This window comes from Scleropages formosus, chromosome 8, assembly GCF_900964775.1.
Source record: "Scleropages formosus chromosome 8, fSclFor1.1, whole genome shotgun sequence".
Classification (NCBI taxonomy): Eukaryota; Metazoa; Chordata; class Actinopteri; order Osteoglossiformes; family Osteoglossidae; genus Scleropages; species Scleropages formosus.
This window is the reverse complement of record NC_041813.1, coordinates 786,408-806,336: the sequence shown is the minus strand read 5'-3', so window position 1 is coordinate 806,336 and position 19,929 is coordinate 786,408. Positions and strand designations below refer to the sequence as shown.

At 45.4% G+C, this 19,929-nt stretch overlaps 1 protein-coding gene across 5 annotated transcripts in view; it reads right to left on the bottom strand.

Moving 5' to 3' along the window:
• inpp5a (inositol polyphosphate-5-phosphatase A) overlaps nt 1-18,258 on the bottom strand; it is a 113,845-nt gene extending 95,587 nt beyond the window's left edge. For 2 of the 5 annotated variants that reach the window (XR_001965434.2, XM_018738081.2), the window contains exons 1-2: nt 17,769-18,258; nt 17,457-17,571 (exon numbers count right to left, since the gene is read on the bottom strand). Coding sequence is in view for 4 of the 5 variants with exons in the window: in XM_018738081.2 (XP_018593597.1) it covers nt 17,457-17,571; nt 17,769-17,800 (147 nt within the window). In the remaining variant the exon portion in view is untranslated. Of the gene's footprint in view, nt 1-17,456; nt 17,572-17,684; nt 17,746-17,768 lie in introns of those variants that run through there. The other 3 variants (XM_018738083.2, XM_018738082.2, XM_018738084.2) reach the window with 3 other exon arrangements.
• Nucleotides 18,259-19,929: the final 1,671 nt, after the last annotated feature.

Sequence of the window (19,929 nt, the reverse complement as noted above, 5' to 3'; positions counted from 1 at the left end):
TACATGGCATGCAACTAATTTTTTTGTATGTGTTAGTAAAATATCAAAGTCAGATTTACAAAGATGCAATGCACCTTCGAAAGTTTAGTTATAGCATCACATTAAAAATAAAAATAAAAAAAGAAAACTTCCACTCTGTGTGGTTTTTATTAGCAACCTAGTGATATTGAGTGTCCAAGCCATAACTTGTGTGACATCACAGAGGAAGAGAAAAGGAGGGTGAGGAAGAGGAATTTTCCACGAACACTTGCTTACAATGAAGTGTCGGCACTACCATCTCTTACAGCAATATACAGCCACATCATGCCCAAGGCCTCTGGCGCATCCTTTCTGCTTACAGCTGAGCCCCATAGTTTCTAAAGCTTTTGAAAAATTCAACTGTGACGTCAACGGGTTGTAACAACTGAGCGGCTCGCGTCTCGTAGTCCATCTCCGTCCCGCTGAAGCTGCGTGCCACCTTCGAACCGTGTGCCACCACACTTGCCTTTTTAGCAGAGACGAGCACATCGCAGCTCGCTCGCACAGCCCTTACATGGTCAGGAGAGCCCAGGGTAAAGCACCATGCTGCACAGAGAGGATCTGAAGTGGCCTGCTGGGTGTCTCAACTAATGTGCCACACTGCACTGAGGAGGCCCGGCTAATTAAAGGCAATTATAAGCAGTAAAACGTTTACTTTGCTCACATACATCAACCCACTGCGTAAAGGAGACTTAGAAAACTACAAAACAAAAAAGAAGAAGAAGAAAGCAAACAAATCCCAGTGTAGAGTGGGTGTGAACAGTACATCGTAGGTTTCTCCGCAGCGCCGCTCCATAAGGCTCCAGCCTCGGACAGCAGGGATGGGGGTGGCCGCTTTGCATCTTGCCTGCTGCGTACAGGACGTCTGTAAGCAATTTCCCATGCCTGCTCTTGTCACAAAGCACATTTTCCCCCTGCTCATGACCCTGTAGTACTCCTCTCTCCACCCCATCCCCTCCAAAGCTATTCTAGGATATTTCCTTTTATAGCGCTCATCAGCTCCTGCAGAAAAGGAGTCCAAACCTGAAGCATTGAGTGCTCATTTGGGTACCTTCTACATCAAAGACAAGTAAAGGCACTTTGGATTCTGAAGCACATATAGAAAATATGTTAACATGTGAACGCCGTTTGCTTCCTGGATGATACTGTATGTCGCACGCAGAATTTCATTTTTAATTTCTACACAATGAATATATGCAGGGTTTACAGAAAACGTAGAAGTACTAAGAGAATCTAGTCCATTTACAGAAATCGAAAGGATCTTTTTATGGACATTACACTGAAAAATTCCGGCTACCCTGAAAAATTCTGTAATTTTTCTTCTTTCCTTTCTCATTTCTAACATAAGGACTCAGATGAACTTGATACCAACTTCTGTCACCCCCTACTGACATGACTTTTGACCCTGCTGTCAAGGTTGTCATCTTGCATTATAACACATCGAGTACGAAAATGTACAAAATACACCCCCCTCTCCCTGCCCTGGAGGAGATGTGTACAAACATGATACACTAGTCACAAATGTCCACAAAAGAGGGACAAGCACGTGCATGCACACCCACACACACTGCATTGTCCTAAGAAGGAAAAAAAAATATAAAGGATGTGGAATACACACCTAAACATTGTGAAAAGATTATAAACAGGAACAGTAAGACAAAGGACTGTCTAATCTCTGGCTTCCAGATGCACAAAGAGAGTCAGTAAACAACAGAGATGTAGATCACATTTAACAAGTGCTTCGGTTTATTTTTAACCTTAGGAAACGCAAGCATGCGCGCGCACGCACACACACACACACACACACACGCGCACGTATTTAAGAAAGGCAGAATACATGAGGAGCAAAGACAAAACGCGATGCATATAAAAAGAACCTGACGGGTGGACAGACGAAGACAACGTGCAGATCGTTCTGCGTATCGCTGAAAATTCTCGATTTGATGACGCTGGACTTGGACTCCCATCGCAATCTTCAATTCTTGGGGGAAAACGAAGGAGAAGCACAGAAGAAGGGCAACATTGACACCTCCCTCATTCATTTTGTCCCCATCCCCCTGTGATGATGGGTATCTTGTCTCAGGGAAGCTTTACCTAAATACAACAGGGATGATATCTACTGGATGCAAGGGATCGTTATATTTATCTCCGAAAAGCAAAACCCCTTAATGAGATTAACTTTAACGACATCCTAGCGAACCAGCAATGTCTCACCATGTCACTTGATCTGCTTTATCTTTCTGTTAGTACAAAACGTCTCTTCACGTAAATACAGCAGCAAACACTGACAGCATTATTTGTGCAACCTCGTGCCTCTTCTGTGATAAACAGAAGATATCATAAGACATAATTCTCAATCTAATTCCAAGCCAAGCGTTCTGGCTTCAAAAACTACTTTCCAAGGGTTGATCAGAGCACTCAGTAAATTAACAGCCTCAATAAAAAACTGCAGATAATTGTTCATGACAGCCAACAATTCAAAAAAAATAATAAATTCTCCGAAGACCGCACGGACTATATTTTGAAATAAAACGCTCAATACCAGTGGTAGTAAAGCTCAGAAGCACAGATGAGTCACATTCAATAATTTCAAGGAAGGAAGAAAAGATTATAAAAGCACCTTTAAACAACAGAAACCTGAGTACAATATGTCCTATTACTTAAGCATCCTCTTATGTTACTGTTGTGCTTCACACAATAGTTAAACATCATCAACACAAAGTGGACATTTAATCAAATAAGTTTTCCGGACGAAGAGGCCTTTTGGAACGATTAGGCCATCAATATCGCTGATAAAGAATAAGTAATACCAGAATTAGGAGTGATGGCAGCTTGTCAACATAAAAGCAGCACTTTGCAGCGAAGTAAGCTTGCGAGAAGGTTACAACAATATATTGCCGAACTGAAATAGGGATTGACACAGTAATTCTTCTGACAAAGCCGGCGTGGTGCAGACTGACTAGCGCCCTCTTCTCTCTCTCTCTCTCTCACACACGCACGCACGCACACACACACACACACAACCACCTTTGTAAGTGCCATTACGCACTGTGGTTCACGCACAGTCACGGCCCCTTTGCACACGCCTGGTCCTTCACAACTCGCCTTCTTTATCTTCTTCCACACCCTACAGCAGGACTGAGGACTCAGCCAGTTGCTCATCAGTTTAGGTGCTGCACACAGTAAGAGGAAGGATGAGTATGGGGAGGGGGGGGGGGGGGGGGGCTTTTGTTTTAGTGGATTTCAAGAAACCCAGCTGCTGTAAGGAAGGTCTGGACAGCTTCAGGGGCACAGCAGGCCTCTCCATTCCCACAGTGAAAAAAACTCAAAAAAAAAAAAAGTTTGCAGAGCAAAGTGTTCAGACAGAGCGAGAAGCTCAAAAAGCAGGTGGAGGCAGCGCAGCAACAAAATCTTCCCCACGGTCCAGGTTAAACCAGCAGTTCACTCCACACAGCCTCCAAAGTGAGGGTCCTCAGAAGCGCAAGCTGTGCCTTTCAGTGATGCTCTCAGAAGGACCTCAATATTTCTAACGGAGCCAGCAACAAACCCGCTTGGCCTAGGCTGCTCTCATTCTGCTGTCCACATTTTTTTTTTATGATAATATTAAGTCTGTATTCAATGTCTCCATATGTATGTTATGTTTTCCCCCATTACTTTAACTGTCCTATGCTATTCATTGGAAATGCCCAACCAGTAACAACAGTAAAAGATTTTGGATCTTTCTTTTTTGCTTTTTTTAATCCCCATTTCTTCAAAAGGACTTATACACACTTAAGTTGCTGAAATGGTTTCTTCCAGGCTCTCAGAGTGTCCATTTCACCTATTGGAATAATAAGGTGCTTTTAAAACGTACAATACGGAGTTGTTTCGGTGCAGAGCTGGGAGGCAAAGTCCAGCGGGTTTTCTGGCTCCCCACTTCGAACAGCAGGAGCTCAAAGGGTTAGAATGGGCTCAGTTACAAGAGCAGAGTGGATAAAGCCGCTGCCTTGGATTCAAAGGACCCAGGTCCAAATTCCCCACTCCTGCTAGTTCCCTTGAGCAAGGTGCTTACCACCCCCGAGTGCTACAGTAAACTGCGCTACCCTAGGTAGTGTAACACTAATTCACTTTGGAAGAAACCACCAGCAATAATTAAATAGAGTAGGGTTAGAGTTCTGCAGGAAAGCTAAGCCACAGGCTGCCAGGTACCACTAATTTGTATTCAGCACCAAGTCACACGACGGTGCGCCCCACACATTTGTACACCTGTTCAGACCTTACAGCAGCGCAATAAACAAGAGGGGGTCCAGGACGCTGGTCGGTGGAGTCCCTAATGCAAACACGCCAGGCGTTCGGGGAACATATGGTGCTGGCAGCATGTCACCCTGAGTGGTGGAGAAGGCCGTGCCAGTCAGCGCACGTTGCGCGTATGTTGTCAACACTCAACTGCGGGCAGCCGTGAGGTTACGGCTTGGTGGGGGGGGAGGGGGGGTGCGCTCAAAACGGATTCGCCCCATACGGATAAAAATAAATAAATGAAAACACAAAGGATGTGAAAGAGGTGTGATGTAATAATGGCTCACTTGAGGGAAATGTGGCCAAGTCGTGTTGCGGAGGCAGAGAGCCAGTCGTACGTAGTCTGTCAACACTCTCAACATTCTGCAGTGAATGGCCTCAATGAGTGGTTTTCACACTGCCTACAAAAGACAAGAGCGCCATTCTGTCAGACCGTACAGGAGCACGACAGCCCGGGGGAGACGGGGGCTCTGTGCTAAACTTCGGCGGAGAGGTCGTTTCTCAGAGAAAAATTGTTAAAGCGAAGCCACACAGGTATCAGTTCTATGAATGAACGTGAGGCTCGACGCTCAAAAATCCTCATCCTCAAAATGCAGCGCTAGAAGATAATGCATTGTAATATTCTGAGATGCACAAAAACAGCGAACAATTAAAAGAATTCAAGGAAATAAAATATTTGGCTTCCTATTCATAGTAGCGTTTCTACAAGACATTTTATTCTTTCCGCTCCAAATAAAATGCTTCGGCCAAGTAAAAACACACCACTCTCAAAAGCAGCGTATCGCACGACCAACGGAGGATCTCCGATTCGTTGCACCGACAGGACACCTTCCACAGACAACAGCATAATACGGTATTACCAACTCCCCTTTTCACTAGACTACAGGTCTTCAAACAATTCAATGACAGATATTCCAGCAGGACAAAGTTACAAAACTGAAGTTTACCGCTCTCACGGTAAGCGTTCCTGTTAAATGACCGATTCTCTTCTGCACACACCCTTTCCTTCCCCTACCACGCAATGCAATCCTCATCAAGTGTCCCCTGCTTCCCCTACTGCCTGGGAGCCCCGACTCGGACAACGATGTATTTTTAGAGACTATAAATAGCAGCAGAGGGCAACAAGCGGTGCAGCGCCTGTGCATTGTCCAAACCCTCGTGAGTGGAAAATCGAGCTGGCGAGTAAACAGAGCGCAGCACAGGGACAACTGATAACCCTCCAGTGACCACAAGTCCCAGGGAGAGGGAGACGGCATACGCAGCGATAAGGCCAAAGGCGCGAGTGGCGCTCAACACGTCTACGTCCGCTTGACGGCTCTGGAAGAAAGGCCGCAGGTCAAACTTACCGATCATCGCTTTTCCTTTTTCGGCTCTACCTCACATGGGGTGAGAAGCGATGCATTTGTGCATTCGACGCAAGGCGTGCTGCCGCTTCGGTTTACGCAAAGTTTACACGTAGCCATTACTGCTCACGACGAGCGTTAGTCACACACATGGAATTATGGGATACGGTACCAGGTAAGCGTGTCGTCACGCATTTAAAGCAGAAGACAGCGGCTACATGAGCACCGCAGTGTATGCAGGCCAACCTACAAGTCCAGCTCCTGTACTCCTGTACCATTTGTCCTTTGGTTAAAGGTTAGGTCCTGTTATAGGTGGCCTTATAGCTAGCGACTCTTAAAGGCAGCAGGTTTGTGGAAAATGGACATTGATGTCACAATTAAAGAAGGCACCAAGACAGCCAAGTAAATAATATGTCACAGCTGTGACCATATTTTATGCTCTTTTCAAGAAGTGTTTCCATTTCAGGCCCTCCACACGCAGCCAGTCTGTGCCTTTCATCGCACCATCGCCATTATGAATAATTGGCAGCCTTGGAAACACCAGTGCAGCCCCACCTAGAGTGTGGTGAACATGCGCATTAGGGTGGGTGTGAGATTACTGAAAGTAATTGGTACTCTAAAATCATACCTCAAAATACACCCACTTTCAATGGAGTGCCTGAACGAGGAAGAGATTCCACCACCGTCCCCATATACAGACCTTCAGGTACCTGTAGAAGGCTGCTGGTGACAATGCAAAATGCAAGGGCAACGCAAGTTTTATTTCAACCTCGTGAAACACTCAACAAATCACACAATTCATTTAAATGAGAGACCTGTGTACCATACTGTAACGTGGTACGCCCAGGTCCCATCCACAGCCCTCGTCTTCAGTTGACATGTTGCTGGGAAAGCAAGAAATGCGCTACTTTACATGGATCTAATTGGCAGGCGTGGTTTAAAATGCTCAAAGTCTTTTAGATAAGTATACTTTGCAATCTGTCTGCTGGTAACAAAAGCACAACTGGTATGTTGTAGGCTGATATTTCATTTGAGCAAAACTAAAAGGTACTGATTTGCCTTTTCTTGCACATATACAATTAGTTCTGCTTCACAACTGACAAAGCTAATTCATTTCACATCATGCAGTAAAAGTACTCAACTGTCATTTCTACATTTCTCGCCACAAGATGCTGAAGCTTTGGCCCCAACTGGCATGGGAATATCTGTTAAATTTAAATCTTATAACAGTGTCGACTCTGAAAGTCATTAAGTAATTGACACCTGTACAACTGTAGATTTTTTTTCCAAATTGTACTGCGTTTTCAAAGGTATGTTTAACAGGCCAACCTGATCACACTTGGCGTGAGAACATGTAGCCTCCAGGAGAAGGTCTACATGTACACAGCTCAAGGCCCAGTTCTGCAGCTGTTTGAACACAGAGAGCTGGTCTAAAGTAGAAAAGCCAACATGAAAAAGGCATGATGGGTTCTGCCTTTCCATTCCTGGCAGCTCTACGTTCTCAGCTCAGAACCTTAACTCCAGAGTTGCGGAAAGGAGGACAGCGAGACGCGATGAAGAAATAGGACAGCGTGTGGCCCTGAGCTCTGCTGTGCTCTTTGAAGGCATGGCTCCAGGGCCCAGCTGGGACTTGCATGGTGCCAGCGCGTTCCTCTCATTATCCAAACTGAAATATCCAGTAGGTTGGGGAGCCTGGAGAACAGCACGCCAGGGAGGACTACCACTGCAGACCTACTCCTAACAGCTGCCACATCTTCACAAGCCACAGTGCCACAGCTACAAATAGATAACTCCATATGGAAAACCATCTGGTATGTGTCCATTTTCTATAGCTTTTAATAAAAGTGACTCACAAATTTAACAACATGTTTCCAGGGCTCATATAATCTCATTTGTAGCACACAATATATTCTTTGTGGTCGCATGTAACTTGACTTAGGGTTCCACACCCCCCCCAATAATAAACATTTTGTGCATATTAGCAACCAGGCCTCAACAGATCAAAAGAGGGATCAGACTGAGAAAGGTGGTCTTTGGTACCCACTGCGACTCCTGGTATGGCCAAAGATCACAGGCATCGTGCCAGGAGTCATTCTACATGTGGTATGTGGGAGCTTTAGGGAACCGAAAAACATGAAAACTCAATCAATGTTACAAGACACACACACACAGTCTGAAACCGCCTGTTCTAAGTGGGGTCGCAATGAACCGGAGCCTAACCTGGCAACGCAGGGTGCAAGGCTAGAGTGGGAGGGGACGCAGCCAGGACAGGACACCAGTCCGTCGCAAGGCACCCCAAGTAGGACTCAAACCCCAGAGCCACCAGAGAGCAGGACCCGGCCAAACCTGCTATTCCACTGCGCCCCCCCGTTTCCACATAATGATGGTCATTCTTGCCTCATCGGACGCATGCAGGCATAGCCAATCAGTGTAGACATCTCTGTACGTTAATCACATATAACATTTGTTCATTTGATAAAACAATTTAACATCTTTTTATAAATGTTTTTTTTTTTTTTTTAAACCTATGGGGCAAAAAAAAAAAAAAAAACTAATATATCATGCATGTTAAAACATTTGAAACCATCATCCATTACAGTACTATTTGTGCTGCTTGAGGGAAAGCAAGTTCCTTCGCATTAGAAATTATCCATCATTGATAAACACTTGCCCAATGCAGCGTCAAGCTCGTTCAGAATTAATCCAAGAAGCACAACAAGTGAGGAAGGGTACACACTGAATGAGAGGCCAGTCCACCCCAGAGAAATACAGACACACTCTTACTGTGGGCACTGCAGAGTTACCAATTCACCCGAAACCCATGTCTACGGACCATGAAAAGCGAAGCAAACCCATGCACACACTGAGCTCCATTTCAAGCTGCTGTGCCTCTGTGCTGCCGTCATTACAAATCCAAATTTATTTGCAGAGTTTACCATGTCCTCCAATGTAACAGCAAGGGTTATTAACGTGCTTGAAGGCACATGCAGAACAGCCGCACCTACAACTTCACTTGAGCAGTACAGCAGGACCACAAGGTCCTCTACACCATCTCACCTTAGACACTAACAGTATTATTATGTCTGCTGTACTAAACACGTGTGAAAAGGCCACTCCGACCAAAGACTAGATAGAGTAGATATAGTAACACCCAGTAACATGGAGCTGTAATAAACATTTCTCAAGATCTTACAGATAGACAGAGGAGAACAGAAAAAGACATGTCTTGTTCAATGCTCAAAACCACCTCCTCCTCCTCCTCCTCCTCCTCCTCAGCATCGTCGTCGTCCTCCTCCTCACACACGTGGTCAAGTAATTGCAATGAATGTCTGTTTATATTGGTCCCTACTGCTTTTGTGTTGTATCATGTATTTACACTTGCACTAGAAGGCAAGTCCAGACGTGCAAACGATTACAAGGCAAAGGAGGAACAAGGAGGGATCTTTCTCAGGTTGACGGAGGCTCCCCACTGGCAGGTTTGTAGAAAAACAAAAGGAAACCATGGCTACCACTTGTGTGCAGCTGAAATAGCTTGGATGACTCAGTTAAAGGCCTGCTTGGCTTTCCAAATATACCAGCTTACTTTTAACACTGACAACCAAAAGCTTACATCCACATTTCCAGCAGCTAAAAAAAAAAAAAAAAAAAAACCCAATAAGAAATAAGCTACAGAGAACAGAGTGTTACACCATGCGGGATGTAATTTCAGCCATCATCAAAATGTGCCTATTGAACAGTACATTGTTCACATTTACAGTACATGTATTCATTTAGCTGACACTTTTCTCCAAAGCAACTTACAATGTTGAGCTTCCTACAGCTATTTACCCATTTTATACAGCTGGGTAACTGTACTGGAGCAATTGCGGGTAAGTACCCTGCTCAAGAGTACTATAGCCGGAGGTGGGATTCAAACCTGAAACCTTTAGCTCCAAGTGCTACACTATCAGCCGCCCACCATGTAAGAGATATGCAGTATAGGAGGAGGCCTTGTTAAAAGCCCATGAAAGTACAGTTGTCCGGTGAGCTCAACATGTGTATTAACATGCCACATGTCTCCATTTGCTTGGTTCCTGTATCAACACCTGCGTGTTGGTGGCGGTGCACCGACTGCCAGCTCGAGTACAGTGCCCCCTTGTCTCCTTGCAGAGCCTGCCCACGCTTCCTTTTCAGCCCACAGAGCCGCCGCTTTGGCCCCATAGCTTTTCCCAATGTCTGTACAGCGTCTCTCAGGCGTACATGCACACAAAGACAGGCACCTGAGATCAGCTGATGAGTTATTCTTATTTACCCTAATTACATCTTATAGGTTTACATAGCTTAAAACTGTCCAGAAAAAGTCTAGCCCCAAAACTGGTCTTCATGTGCAAATGTGTGAAATAAAATCCAAAAATGAACTTAGAACCCGAGCCCAGCCAACAAGCCCCAAAACATGCAAACCAATATTGCCAAGCAAACCAAAGATGAAGCACAGTAACACCTGGAAAGTTCTTTCTTACTCTTCTTACCATCAGTATCTGATGATCTACATTGCAGTCTGGTTTCAACATTCACATGAAATCATCCAGCACCAGCAGGGAAGAGTAGGTCAAATTTACTGAACTTGTGAAAGTTGAGATAAAAACTTCTTTTTGGAATCTTTAACAACACTTAAGTGATCTTTAATTTAAATTTTTTTGTTTAAAAAAAAAAAAAAAAACACTATGTGCCTCTCTGTGTGCACAGGAGCTTCTCAGTCCTTAGATGGTACCTAGTTCACATTTTGCTAATGATATCTGCAGTGCTACTGGAAAATGTTCTTTGGGAGACTAAGTGTTGAGGAAGACCATTAGAGATGACCTTCAGGAGACTTACATGGAGCAGCTGATGATCTGGCCTCCAAGTCAGGTAATGACGTTAAAGTAGTCCAACTTCAAGTGGGATCATGAACCTTATTCTCTCCAGTAAGTGTTCTTACCCCCAACGAACTACTGCTTGGGGTCACCGACAAGTGCTCAACCTCTTGTGCAAGATGCAAAGCATAAACTCCAAGTCAACAGTGAACTTACATTTTATGCATTCTACTTTAATTCATAGTAAATGTTGTCTGCACAACACTGAACATTCTGGGTGATGTAAGGGTGTGCGATAAGCTTGGCCAATAAGGACAGTGATGTTTCTCCACTTTGTACATCTTAGATATTAAGGTAACTTGCGAAATGGGCTGTGCACATGGAAGGAGACCACTGTCTTCGTCCACAAAGCTACACACATGTGAGTGGATTTCAAAAAGAAAATCAACTATATAACATCAGGCAAACAAGCATCTTTTCTACTGTTTATCAGTTCATGAAACTAGATTGTTTTATGCATTTTTTTCTAGGAATGAGATTTTTTTAATTATTATTTTGCTTGGGGAAAAAACACCCCCTTTAATTACAATACCAAAACTGGGGAAAACTTCTGGAAACAACGTTAATAAAGGCAGCGAATCATGTTGAAAACACCAAGTAAATAATGAACCATGCCACTAGAGAACAAAATGTTATAAAAAGAAGCAAAGTAGCAACTGCTTTGTTTTTCCTTTTTTGTTGTAGAGAAATTATATAGTCAATATTTGTTTTATACCATCTCATACTGAGCGTGTACTATATTCATTTTCAAAACAGTGGGTTTTTTCTTCTTTTTTTTTTTTTTTTTAAAACTCCTCTTTCAACAATTCCCGCATTAAGAGTGCAGCAGAGACTTGTGGCTCTGCCAGCAGAATATCCACGACACACCCACTTACAAGCAGCCATGTCTACTCCAACAGAACTGCATTTCGAAATTCACTCACAGGAACAACTTGAAATCATAAAGCGTTAAGGTTACATTGGCTGATTCCACACCATTTTCCGCCAAACTGGACACCTTTGTCTAATTCTAAAGTAGAAACTTGTCTCATAGCAACACACAATAGCGGCAGAAACAAAACCATACTTTGTAGTAACAGCATAACACTAACCCTTGAATTTTACAATATTGTGCATTCCCTGCATCTAATATTGTAACAAGCTGTAGCTGTAAGAGCAGAGTGTTTACAAAAGGCTTATGATCCACTTCTCCAGTCATGAAGGCAGGGCAGCTGGGCACTGAGCTTGGAGCAAGGCCTTGGAAGGCGGGGGGGGGGGGCTGCCTTTTTCCACCACACTCTCGGAGGAGGGTGGAGCAATGCTGGCACCCGGATCAGGCCCAAAGCAAGATCCTCTACCCTTATCTCAGTTCCTTATCTGCTTTCTGATGCGGTGCTCATTGTCGCCGTCTCTCTCGACGGCACATCCGTGATGCCGTAAGAATGCCAATGAAGCAAGGGCAGGCGCGGCACAAAGTGTACTACGATACTCCGGGTGCGCACCTCCCCACGAGCAAGGCTTTTCCGCTTCTGTTCATGGTTTACCGAACGATGTTTACAATATCATTTTGAACACGTCTCATATGGCAGAAGGAACCCCTCTAATAAGTGAGCCTTCAATCTCAGCCCTTGGACTAGAGGCAGCGGTGACATGAAAATTAAATGGTCTTAATGCATAATTGTATGCAAACTACTTCCTAGATGGATTTCCTCACTCGGTCTGAGGTGACGTACGAGCTATACTGCGGACCTGAGGTTACAGTCATTTGACATGCCCACTGAAAGCAGTTTCAACAAGTAACCCTAAAACCAACAGAAAGTGTCACAGATACAAAAGAAAAAGTTATGCATGTTTCACCTGAGTATATGAAGGTTCAGAATGACCACCCGTTTGTCCCAGACAGCTGGCGCGCTGTCGCACTCCGCCCGTTTTCTCTTGCAGAGAGGGTCTATTGTTCACAGCACAAACCCAAGAATGGAAAGTCTGCATCAGACTATTTGTCTCCATCTTTATCCCACAGCTTCCCAACTTGGCGAGCCACAGAAAGGTCTAAGCTTCCTTGCTAATCGGTGCGTTCATTCCGTCACCCTCTAAGAGGCCTTTTTTTTTTTTTTGTTTGTTTTTTCCTCCAAACAAACATCTATGCATAATGTATTTATTTCAGGGGAGAAAGAAAAGAAACCATTGCATGCATCACTTCACATTTGACTTTCCCCATTTTCACTTTTGTTTTTACAAAATTCTTCGAGACACCTATGCCATGTGAGACAGTCTGAAACTCTCAGGAACTTCTTAAAGTGCTTTTAAACATGACACAGCTGCCGTACAACTAGGTCACGGTCACGACTCTTCTTTAAAAGAAATTTAACAAGTTTTTTTTTTTTTTTTTTTATGCTCTCATTGTTCCACTACTGGTAGTTAATGAGCCATCCGTGAGTTCGGGGGTTACGAAGGCTCACAGCAATACTGCGTCAATAAGAGAAGCGACGCATCGCAAGGCTGTTGCGCAGGGCGACAGGCGCCATGAATCCAGAGTCCAGACCAGGTAGGTAGCAAAACGAGCGGTTCCACACAAAGAAACTAATACACACGTTGCCCTGAGTGGCTCTTGACAAGTGTCAGCACAAACGTTTGTGCGAAATCAGTACTGAAATGCTTCCAATAACGTGAGAGTCACAAACCATGAAGCGGTACACAACATTTCACACAAACGTGTTTACACAACATTACAAGACCGTAAGAATGTTTTTGGACAGTTGTAAATATACACAATAGAATTATGCTCTTATGTGCTAAATGTCTCATTGGTTAAAGAGAAGGTAAATTAATGTTGATGTTCTGAAATTATTTTCATAACTTGAGGTATGGAACACTAAAAAAGTTGACACTAAATTCATAAACTTTTTACAGATGGGGTATCTATAGCTTTGTCGAAGTCATTTCATGTTGAAAAGTACATTCTAAACATACATAATTTTATATACAAAGGTTAAGTTTCGGTGAAATAGTAGAGCTCTGAGTAGCATTTAGGAGTGCCTGAACATACTATATGCATAACTCAAGTTAATTCAGAGCTAAAAGGTGCACGTATAAAGATTAGACTGAACACAACCCAGCGAAACGAATGTCAACATCTTGCCATTGGCTCTTCACCGAGTTCTCTCGCTGACTAGACTGCATGTGTTTGGAGTGTGGGAGGAAACCCAAGCAGACATGGGGAGGACATGCGAGCTCCACACGGACAGAGCGATGATCGAACCCAAGTTCTCTCACACCTCCGAGGTGCCGTGAGGCAGCAGCGCTTCCCGCCGCACCACGCTTTGATCCATCTAGTTCTAAAACTATTAGTGTTCAAGTATGATGAACAGTGAACAATGTGGCATACTGTTAAGAACCGAACTGAACTGTGGCTCTTAAAGCAGCGAACATGACTATTTTTTAGGAAAGGATCTCCTGTCCAGGCAATGTGTGACAATGGTAGGAGAGCAGACGCACCGAGTGCTATGAAGTGACACACAACCCTTACAGATGTGCCCAGAGACTTTAATGCCAGCTGCTGGAATTCAGGTGTACATGCACATGTGAACAAAACGAACAAGCAGGCATATGCTCGAAGTCGTGCCTTCGAAAACCCAAACGTACACAGAGTCTAAATGTTATCTGACAGAACACACTTCCATCGAGAGAAGATACGCTGGAAAAGCGTGCAGTTTCCCTCCGGGACCTTCTGCTGCCCTAATGCATGTACAGAAATAGAAGAGGAGCAGCACTGCAATTAACACGAGACTAATGGAACTTCTATACAAGGCAAGTGCCACCTTGGCAGCGAAGAGAGGCGACCCATGACGAGCTCTGCTTTGTTTCCACATACAGAAGTCCAGCAGAAACAGAGGAATGGCCGTTTCGTACAGAGCCATTAAGCACATGTTCAAACTTGAGTACAGCCTTACAAGACAAGCATAAATCACAAGAAGTGTTACCAAATGAAGCAACATTCCAGGTGGCGAATTAGCAGTTGCTTTGCCAGCACTGTTCATCTTAAGAACGCTTCAATTTTGAAACCCAACGCATCTACTGTCTATTATAGGGTTCGCCAGTCAAATGTAATGTCACTAATCTAGCGGAGCCAGTTTCCTTACTTTCTGAAGATGCACGATGGAGACGATGAGGGCAAACACAACCCAAAATCTGATATGAAATGGGTCATAAAGTACATACAAAAACTTAACTAAATTTTAATATTGCTGAGAAAAGAAAAAAAAAAAAGGTCAGCATTAACTGCAGTGGTTCCCTCTGGGGACAGTACTCTCAGGGGCATAATGTAAGAAAATGTACCAAACTTCTCAATCACTGTGACAGAGCATGACTTTTTAAGAAACTGATAAAAACAAAACCTTAATTCATATTTTGTAGCTTGATATGTGTAAGGGGTGTCAACGTTCCATGAAGTGCACAATTTTAACGAAAAACAATGTGTGTTATTTTTTCGCCCATTTTAATTTAATGACTTAAATGTCTTCGGGCAAAACGTAAGTAAATATGCATAAGACAGTGATCCCACCGCTCCGAAGGTCCTCGTTTCACGAAGAGCAAACACGTAACCAGAGGTTTTGCTTTCCAGCGCAATCCTGTCAATGCGCACAACACACTGTACCTATGGAATGACAGAGAACATATAGACCCATCACCTGATTTCCACTAAAAAGTAGTAACTGATGCTCCAGTCTATTCACCTATTCATTAATAAGCACCAATAAAGGACTAAAGGAGCAAAAGAGACGCATTCAATACTTTCACGCAAAGATGTAAAAGAATTATTCGCTCGGGAAGCGGCAAAGCTCGTTACTTCAATCTTTATGAGCAGTGCAGTCACTACAGGCTATTTCAGCTCTATCTGCAAGATGTCTGGGGAAAAAAAAAAAACCACAATAAATCCAAAGTTCAGCACTCATGACACTAAATCTATTTATATCTTCAGAGAGCAAAAGAAATCCCATGTTTGCTGCCAGGAGTTCACACAGGACTGTAAACTGGCTTCTACTTTGCTCTTTATGAAAATATTTAAAAAGTACCATGTTTAAGAAGGGACTCCAGGAAACCAGTAAACTCTTGCATACGTTGAAGAGTTAAGGCGCCCTTCTAAAACAGGGCTAACAAGCAGACGAGAGACCGTTTCCAATACTTTGTGCTTTAAAATTACATACCACATACTAGCCTACTGCCTATTTATACTTTGATCGGTATTTCTACAATTTCCCTTAATAGCAGCAGCATTTATTAAAAGCACGGTAATTATTGAGAGAACGTTAAACAGGCGCTCACCAAAACGCAGGAGACACTGTTACGACGGCTGCTGAAACCTACAAAAAAAAAAAAAAAAAACTAAAATAACGTGTTATGACACATTATGATGCGTCCGTGTTACACCATTAATCTTCTGTTTACACTGAATAAAAAGCATATATACAGTTACTACTATGCGTGCTGAATGAACACTTAATGAATGATAAAATATTCAATGAAGAACATGAAGGAGATAGAAAGGGAAAAAAATAGCCTCATTTTACAGAGAGTATTCTAAATTGTATATTTACCTACCACACCGTCAATTTTATAACAGGGCAGAAGTAGCACGGCAGTTTAAGTACTAGTATAAAAGCATCATCTAAGGCACTAGTTAATCAAGAGAATTTCACATGCATTATAATAAATAGCTGTACCCACTGGCCCTGTTTTTGCCCCTAAATGACCTGGCTATACATGTAGGTTTCCGGTGGACACACCAGTGTGCTCCGTGTGTGTGTGTGTGTTTGTGTGTGTGTGACAACCCTGTGATTGGTGTCCCATTCAGGCTGTACCCTGTCTCACTCCCTATGCTTCCAGGAGAGGCTCCAGAGCTCCAAGGCCCCACACTGAACATGTGGTTATGGACAGACACTCATTCGGTGTGCGCGTGCGAGAGAGGGAAAGACACAGACATTGCAGCACAGCAGTCATCAACACCCTGTGTACTGCAGTAATGGTGAGGATCATACTCCGACATCGACAGTCACTTGCAGGACCACTTTTCCCACCGACCTCCATCACTCAGCAGTCAAGCACATGTGACACACCCCCCAAAGGGCGTCCTTCCTTGTGACGTTACCGCAACGACCATCCAGCCGGGCCCCCCCCACACACCACAGAACCCGCCCGCCCCCCAGGAGGCCAGATGCCTTTTCAAGACACTTTTTCACCAGAAGCAACAAGTTGATGGCAGAAGACAAGACAGCAAGTTTAAAGAAGCCAACAAATAACTAGTTGGGGAGGAGAGTGACTGAAACCCACCTCTATTTACTCTGTTTTCCTAGTTTACACCGTTTGGCTCCATCAACCTGTCAGCTGGGTTCTTAAGTGTTTCGTGTCACTCTTGAAACTGGACCGATCAAAATGGATTCTGCACAATTCTCACACACACACACACACACACACACACACACACACACACAAAGTGTATAGGAACACACTTCTACACAACGTGTCCTGTTCATCACCGACCGAGTCAGTTCTGATAGAGCAGGAACAAGTTGGACCTCGGACTCAGGCCTTGCTCAACGGTACCGAAGTCCTGGGGGCAAAGGTGTAAGATGCTCAAGCCAAGGATCCACAGCCATGACCCATGTCCCTGTGTGTGTCCGCAGCCAGGCTCCTCTCTGGACCCCAGAATCATGATCATGGCCGCGCCTCGGTTCGGTTCGGCTGTGCGCGACCGAGAGAGGGAGGCCCTCGAACACCGTGCGTGTCACAGACAGAGTACGAACAACAACTGGCGCTGCAATACAACGAAGGAGAGAGACACACACACACACACACACACGCACGCGCACAAGCGCACACGCACGAGACGCGCGCGCGGAGCACCAGTTGGTCGCGCCGCAATCACGGCGGCGAGTGCGCGCGCGATACTCACATCTTCAAAGAGCGATCCAACGTTGGCTGTCACGAGCAGTATCCCCGTGCCAGGCTGCGCGCTCACTTTCCCTGCCATAGTAGTTCGACGTCGGTCTGCAGAGTCGCGAGCGTAACTAAGAAGCGACGGAAAAACTTGTCTTAAAAAAATGTCGAAGGAGGCGGCCTTGTGACAGGCTAACACAAGAAGAAGAAGAAGAAGATTGATTCGAGGAGGAAAAAAACACACCCAGAGAGGAGTTACGACTGCAGAGCCAGCCAGCCAGCCAGGTACTAGTACTAGTAGTAGTAGTACTAGTGTACGACCACTCACTCGGCTCGCTGCTCTGAGGCGCGCGCGTGCATCTGCAGCTACTACTACTAGCTGCTCTCTCTCTCTCTCTCTCTCTCTCTCTCTCTCTCTCTCTCTCTCGCTTGCTCGCTCGCTCGCAACGAACGGAACGATCGATCGATCAATCGATCGATCTCCTCCTCCGGCTCCTGTGTTGATATTTTGACGTAGGGATTCGGAATGGACACACAGACAGAAGAACGTCAACGTGTTACTACGTCGGGTTACTTTTTCACGTTGACGCCGGCCATCGCACAACTTAACGGCTTAATCCACGGCGCTGTCGGGACTCGGGCTCATCTCAGCGCTGCCTCTTTTTCCCCCCGGCTTTCCGCCGCTGCGAAGCGTCGCTCCTCCTCTCGGCTGCTGCTGCTGCCGCACCACCATCGGCGCTCGTTTACAAGGAGCGAGCGGCGCGAGCGGAGCCCCTCCGCTGTGCTGACGTCACGCCTCAAGCGCGGAGCCGTGGCTCTTAAAGGGGCAGCGCGCCCGAGTGGTCGTGCCCGCCGGCTGCAGGTTCGAGTCTTGTCGGTTAATCTTCTCCTATTGCGAGTGCTTTAACTGTTGAATAATAAAAAAGATAAACACACTGTTTCGTCACTGCCAGCATTCAAGAATCCGCGTGCCATTATATCATGATTATTATTAAGGCCTTCTTCTTGTGCCTAATAAAAAGAGAACATATATATATTGCAGCCTAAGCGGCCTTGGTCGCTCCTCCTTCAGTTGAGTTATATCCACTCACTGCACCTGCTCTGTGCTGCACACTAAACAGTGTCAAGTGCTGTGCGTGTGCAGTACAGTCATTCCCTAACTCCTGTTAACGTGCCTATAAGGAATACACAAAGAGAAACGAATGAGGGCTCTTGGGTGAACAAAGTGCACCTTGACTGTTACAGCGCGTGTCCGTCCGTCCCGCCCGCTTCCTTACATAAAGCACTGACGGTGTACTACTAGTGTACTACACTACAGTATTTACAGTGTAAAGAGCTGTACGCTGCGGTACGCTGCGGTACGCGCCACGTCGCCTCCTTACTGACTCACTATAAAAGGGTGTGAAAATGAAATACGTTTCGAGGCGGGAACTCGCAGGGGGAAGAGAGGAATGTGCCCGATACGTGGGCCTGCAGGCGGTCGTACGTTTCGGTGGAGCTTTGAACGAGATCGTAGTCCGAGTGCAGAACTCACACTTCAGTGTGAAGCGGCGTGTGAAGGAAACACGTGGCCTGTTTTTCGGAGCCCCTGAAAGCCTTTGCGGGGGGTGTGAAGCCTCCCTGCTTTCTTGGCCCCTTTGCCGGGGCCCACCCCGACACGAAAACGTGTTCGAAATACCCGGATCCCCCACTCCTTGCTCGGCGACGTCCGGAGGGCCGGGTCCTCCGCGGCGAAGTTCGGCTGGAGGCGAGCGGGACGGCCTCGAGACGGGCCTGCGGAGGCGGCACGAAGAGCGGCTACGGAGAAGTAGCGCGAGGTGTTGGGAAAGCTTGCACGCCTGCTGCAACCTGAGGGCGGGGGGCTCTAGATTCGTCCTCGGGCGGGACGCGAGCCGTGCGACGTCGGATCGCGGCGATCCCGTAAACTGAGTCGACCGTCGCTCCGAAACGCTGTTCAAAGTGCACAGCTGCGCCTCGCAGACCTCGTGCGAGTTCACGTCGGGCAAGAGGAATTGCGCTGGTAAATTTGCCGCGAGCAGAGCGATTCTCAGACACAAAGGTGTGCGGGAATTGCCACCCACAGCCAAAGCGCATGGCATAAGTGCGTCTTCCAGTTGGCTCCCTTAGTGTTACCTTACTCTGTGTTGGTAAATGATCCCGCGTAAGTAATAAGTGTTAGTGAATTACACTGCGCGGCGTGGTATGTTGTTGTGACAATTCTCGCTAATAACGTTAAATCCAACGCTTCCGCAGCAGAGCGGAGAGGACTGCAAATGTCGCCTGCTCCCTACAAGCATATTAAAGAGGTGCGTTCAGGTGTCAGTGCACTGTTACGTTGAACAGCAGATGAAATAATAACATATCTCCGTCCGGGTCCTGCTAATAATCATTCATTCGCTGCACATCAACGACATGGATCTGAGATAGAAAATACATTTCTTCGTGCGTGGAGCAATTTCAAATTTTGCCAGGACGAAGTACCCCTGCAT